At 44.0% G+C, this 6,000-nt stretch overlaps 1 protein-coding gene across 6 annotated transcripts in view; it reads right to left on the reverse strand.

The window, feature by feature from the left end:
* Window positions 1–4,826, reverse strand: part of wipi1 (WD repeat domain, phosphoinositide interacting 1) — a 124,900-nt gene extending 120,074 nt beyond the window's left edge. For 2 of the 6 annotated variants that reach the window (XM_072483521.1, XM_072483518.1), the window contains exon 1: window positions 4,614–4,823. In XM_072483521.1, the coding sequence (XP_072339622.1) occupies window positions 4,614–4,687 (74 nt within the window). In that variant the 5' untranslated portion in view covers window positions 4,688–4,823. Of the gene's footprint in view, window positions 1–4,613 lie in introns of all 6 variants that reach the window. The other 4 variants (XM_072483516.1, XM_072483515.1, XM_072483519.1 and 1 more) reach the window with 3 other exon arrangements.
* Window positions 4,827–6,000: the final 1,174 nt, after the last annotated feature.

Raw genomic sequence — 6,000 nt, forward strand, 5'->3', positions numbered from 1 at the left:
ATTCTGAATTCTCCCTCTGTGTACCCGAACAGGCACCAGAATGTGGCAACTAGGGGCTTTTCACAGTAACTTTATTGCAGTGTTAATGTAAGCCTACTTATGACAATAAAGATTATTATTCTACAGTCACTGCACATAAGCAGTTAAATACTTATATCCTCTTTAATAAAAATTGTTTTACTCAAGTGAGTACTGGAAAGAAGGGGGGCCATTCCACCTCCCCTCACCTGATCGTAACAAGATGTTTTAAATAAAATCACGTTACTTCCTCCACACCCAATCTAAGCAGTATGGACGTATGACCTATGTTGGGCCTCTTTACATCTTTGTTTGCCAATTTCCACATCCCCTGTCCTTCCACCATCACACATGCCACTCTTCCCAAACAAACACACAGACATGCTCTCCTCATTGAAAACCGTCTTGGATGCTACTAACGTAGTTTCTTGATCACATTTCTAGGATGTACACAAAAGTGGTGCCTCAAGGCCCCTCTTGCACCACTCAAATTGGGAGGAGCAGGACTCAGTCGTGATGACGAATCGCAAGAAAGCAGAAAAGCATCAAAGCGCTCATGAGAGGGTTAGCAAAGTGAGGGTCAATGTTGGTCTGAGCAGTGAAAAAGCAGAGATTAACTTCATTCAATAAGTCAAAATAATCTTACTTGCAATTGATCAGCATCTAAAGCAAATAAAGTACAGGCTGTAGTAGTATTTTGATATTTCGAAAGATCCAATAGCAGCTCACTGTTGAAAAAAATCTCAATAATAATTGGTGCTATAAGTAGCCAGTCAGGCAAAAACCTGTACACTACACTAGACTCTCTCAACCCACTTTAACGCCTGGTTAGGTGACCAAGATAGGCAAAATACTTAACACTTACAAACATATTTCGGATTACAATTAAGCTATTTTAATTATTTACAGTTTAATGAAGAAAATATCCCTTTCAAAGGGGGCCATGAAATTTGGCAAATTTGTGCAGCACCAGGCATGAAATTCAAAGGAATTTTCCACTTTGGCTTTCCAACCACCACCCAAAGTTAGTGTCGCTATTTCAGATGAAAATTGTGATGCCCTGGCCATTGTAAGGAACTGCAATACAGCTAGCTGTGCTGTTGACTATGCTACTCATATTTGCATAATGCATATTCATGCAGAGCAATGCAAATGAGCAGTTAACAGAAACAGTTTTTATTTAACTTGCAAAAATCTGCAGAAATTGGTGTTCAATTCCCACTGCTCTTTCAACTCATCACTGCTGAAATCTGCATGATTGGATTTATCCAGGACCAGTGTTAAACTGGGATATAAGGAAGCCCTGGTGCAGTTAAATAGGGCCAGAGATCATGCCTGAAGTATTCTTTCAGTTTCCTTACGTATGAAAGGATACACTTATCTTTGAATAGATGCAAAGGTTCACTACAACAACTTGCCTTTAACCTGTGATAAATGTAAAAAAATTTTTTTTTTTGTTGCAATAATGCGATTACTGGATGAAGACATTATGATTGCTAGAGCCGTGATTCAGGTTTGTAAAAGTGAGGTAATCATTCATTTGCAAGTTAAGTGTTCTGCTAAGAGATCTTGAGAACCATGTACTTGTTTACAGATAGCTAACTAATGGAATATTTTTTACATTTGAAGGACACCTGGGGTGGAGATAATTTATATGGGATATTGTGTTTGGTCTTTGCTAAACAAATCAAGACACATTCTTTATGCTTTAGGTACATATTATGTAGTTAACAGGAGGAGCCAGATCTGTCTGAAAAGTCAGTTGGTCCTAGAACTCTCATCTGAATAGTGTTGTTTACAGTTTGGTCCTGCAAGGTTCTCTCTCCATTCTGCACAGAGAAAAACAAGTAGAAACTTCGTTGCTAACTTTATTCATGAGTGGTATTTGAAATATGCTGGTTTGCTTCATTGTAATATAGTGGTAAGTTTAGGAAGTAAGCTAAGTTGTAACTGTAAACTGTAAAGCTATTGCTTTGTTGCTAATGTGGTTAATTCTGTGCTTAAATTAAAGTTTCTTTTAACCCAAAAGATACCTATGGGCCAATGTTATCATTCCTGTGGTCCAGTAGCATGTCCTCAGTTTTACAAATTGCAAATAGTTGGGTTCTCATCCCGGATCCCAACAAAAATACAATTTCCCACAGTGCTTCATTATAAAACAAGATAAGAAGTCTAGCCACATTAAGAAATATTGACGCAGATCACCAAAACCTTGATCAGATGTTGGTTTCAAGACCGCCTTAAAGGGAAAAAGTGATGCGGAGAGGCATGACTATCAATGGTAGTGTGATTAAAATTGGAGTACCGAAAAGGCAGAATTAGAGGAGTGCAGCTATCTCAGAGGACTGTAGGGCTAAAGAAAATTACAGAGAGGGAGGGGACGAGGCCATGCAGAAATTTGAAATCAATATTTATTTTTAAAGAAGTTTTACTTAAATCGGAAGCAACTGGAGGCCATCAACCACAGGAGCGGTAAGTAAATGGGACTTGGTATGAGTTAGGACCTGAGCAGCTAAGATTTGGATGACTTCAAGTTTAGAGGTTACAACACGATAGGCCAGCCAGGAGTGTGTTGGAACAGTCAGGTCTAGACAAAGGCTGACTCCTGGGATGGGAGGACTGTACTATGTGGAGTTTGGCTGGATCTCGGCCTAGTATGGCAACTGCTCGGCCATAAGAAACTACAGAGAGTCATGAACACAGCCCAGTCCATCACACGAACCCGCCTCCCATCCATTGGCACTGTCTTCACCTCCCGCTGTCTTGGGAAAGCGGGCAGCATAATCAAAGACCCCTCCCACCCAGGTTATTCTCTCTTCCAACTTCTTCCATCAAGAAGGAGATACAGAAGTCTGAACACATGCACTAAAAGGTTCAAAAACAGCTTCATCCCCGCTGTTACCAGACTCCTGAATGACCCTCTTATGGACTGATCTGACCTCTTCGCATAGATAGAATTTACAGTGCAGAAGGAGGCCATTTGGCCCATCAAGTCTGCACCAGCCCTTGGAAAGAGCACACTACTTTTGTTGTGGAGGAAACCATACCTAAAGATTCATTTCATACAAAAAGCACATCTTCTCTCCCGAGTACTACACTCCGTATGCTTCACCCATTGCCTGTACCTACGTATTTACATTGCGTATTTACGCATGTCCTATGTTTTTCTTCATGTATGGAACAAACTGTATGGACTGTACACAGAACAATACTTTTCACTGTACCTCAGTATACATGACAATAAAACAAATTCAAACTCGATTGAGTGAAGGAAGTTTAGAAAACGAGAGATGCTCTCACTGAAATTCTTTGAGTGGTTCAACTGGGTGGATGCTGAAAGGCTGATTCCTCCCTGAAGATCTGGAATTAGGCGTCATAGTTTCCAGATTAGGGCCCAGCCATTTAGGGCTCAGACAGTGAGGAAATTCTTCACTCCAAGGACTGTGAATCTTTTAAACTCTCCAGCCCAGAGGAATGTGGTTGCTCAGGCATAGAGCATATTCGAGAACAAGACCGATAAATCCTTGGTTACAATCAGCCATGATCTTACTGAATGGTGCAACAGACCTCTGGAGTCTTTTGGCCAAGTAATGCTCCTATTTCTTACACTCGGTGAAAGTGCATGAAGGTTCTAGGTTCAATCCATAGTTTGCATTTAGCTGTTAACAGCAGGGATAGTGGGCAAGATGCTACAGCAGTCTCGCTGCACCTGGAGCAGGGGAGAATACATCAGCCTAGATTCCATTCCTGACCATTATCTTGCGATTCCTGCTGGAAAGTGCAAGTGGTTGGTGGGCAAGGAATCGGCCAGCCCGTAGAACCCACAGTTGAATAGCTCACCAGCGCTCATTAGGCTTATAAGTAACTGTAAGTAATTGAGGGGCCCAAATGAACATTGAACTGTACTGAATGATAGTTCACTCCTGTAAAGGCCTGAAAGAGAAGGGCAAGAGGGACTCAGGGCAGCTGCAGATAATTGTCAGATATGATGAATTTGGTGTCACCTACATGACGTCTCAGAGTGCAATGAGAGTGGTAATATGTAAGTTGTGGAGGAAACCATACCTGGAGATTCCTTTCATACATAAAGTGACAACTGAACTGTGTATTTTAAAGAAATGAAAGATGGCATATTTTATTAGGACCTTTAGCAGTAAAAAAAAAAGCCACCCCTTGACTAAATTTTCCAAGTTGGGCACAATGTGGGTCCATGCCAAAAAAGGCAATTTTTAAAAAAGTGTTTAAAGTAGCAATTTTTATTTTACTTTCGTAATTTGCCAGTGAGGCACTGGAGGTTATTGCAATCGGTTAATGGGCCATCCGGACGATAGTTCATCACCTGGATGTTTGTGAACGGTAAAATCCGACGGGCTAACGGTGGAAATAAAAAACAACCCGTGGGCAGGCAGGGATACCCAGGGCAACTGGCGGTCGACAAACTCCCCACCCACATCTTTCCGCGATGCAGCCCCGTTCCAAGCAGGATGCTGCTGGACCTCCCCCCGCCAAGCTGCAGAGGGGGGGAGTTCTCCAATGGGCTAGGTAAACAATTCTAAAGACAAAAGCCGCTCAGCGGGAGCCGGCCCGTTCCTTACGTGCAGTCCTGATTGAAGGAGGCGCAGAGAGGGGCGATGCTGGCTCCCTCCCCGCCGGCATCACTGTGGCTCATTGTGGGCGCTCCGCATCCGAGCCTCGGCTCTGCGCCCGCTCTAAGCGGCGACTCGCTGCAGCCGGTTCATCGCCATTCAGCCCCTCTAATCTCCCCCCATCCGAGCCCCAATCAATGCTCCGGAGCAGCTGTCAGCGGCCCACCTCTCCTTCCACTCCCATTGGCCGACGGGGAGCCTGACGTGGGGGTCCTCCCTCCAGCCCCGCCTCCCTCCAGCAGGGCTGAATCCTATTGGCTGCCCTCCTCCCTTGGTTACTTTCCTCCCCGGTTGCAGTCGCTGGTTTCCGTGTTGCCGAGTAAGAGCTCGGCCATTGGTCCGGTTCTCAGCCCATCAAATGTCCATTCGCTGACTCCGTTCATCCCCCATCCCTCTGTCTGCTCCTCCCATGGTGGAGTAAAGGTTGCTGTGTGTGAGCTACATAGTGAGGTGCTGTCTGGTGGGGCAAATGGAGACCCAGGAAAGTTTTTCAACGCTTTTAATTCAGCTGCCTCTGAAAAGTTTTTAACCACCCATCACTTTTGGGAACAAAATTAGTAGGGAAGAAATGTTTTCACAACTCAGCCATGATGTGGAGATGATTGATTTTATTGTCACATGTACCCAAAGTACAGTGAAATGTAGTTTTCTGCAGCCAAGGGAACACATAGTAGACAAAAAGAATAATCAACAGAGTACATTGACAAATGAAATGAAATGAAAATCGCTGATTGTCACAAGTAGGCTTCAAATGAAGTTATTGCCACAGTCCAGCGCCTGTTCGGGGAGGCTGGTACGGGAATTGAATCGTGCTGCTGGCCTGCCTTGGTCTGCTTTAAAAGCCAGCTCTTTAGCCCTGTGCTAAACCAGTCCCAGGTAAATGGCATATGGACCAGCAGTGATTGGTTACAATGCGGAACAAGGGGCCAAGCAAAGCAAATACATGAGCAAGAGCAGCATAGGGTGTCGTGTATAGTGTTCTTATAGGGAATAGATCAGTCTGAGGGAGAGTCGTTGAGGAGTTTTGTAGTTGTGGGGAAGGAGCTATTCCTATGTCTGGGTGTCTGGGTCTTCAGACATCTGTATCATCTGCCTGATGGAAAGGTCTGGAGTCCTCATGTTACCTGAGGAAGGAGCAGTGCTCTGAAAGCTAGTGATTCGAAACAAACCTGTTGGACTTTAACCTGCTGTTGTAAGACTTCTTACTGTGTTCGTGTATCAGCTGTAATATTGGACCCCACCAGGGCAGCACTCTGGAAAAATATCTTCACTCAGCGGGCGAGACTACGAACCATTGACAAACTCCAGCATACCGACCACGAAGATCCTAGCTTTG

This window comes from Scyliorhinus torazame, chromosome 18, assembly GCF_047496885.1.
Source record: "Scyliorhinus torazame isolate Kashiwa2021f chromosome 18, sScyTor2.1, whole genome shotgun sequence".
Classification (NCBI taxonomy): domain Eukaryota; kingdom Metazoa; phylum Chordata; class Chondrichthyes; order Carcharhiniformes; family Scyliorhinidae; genus Scyliorhinus; species Scyliorhinus torazame.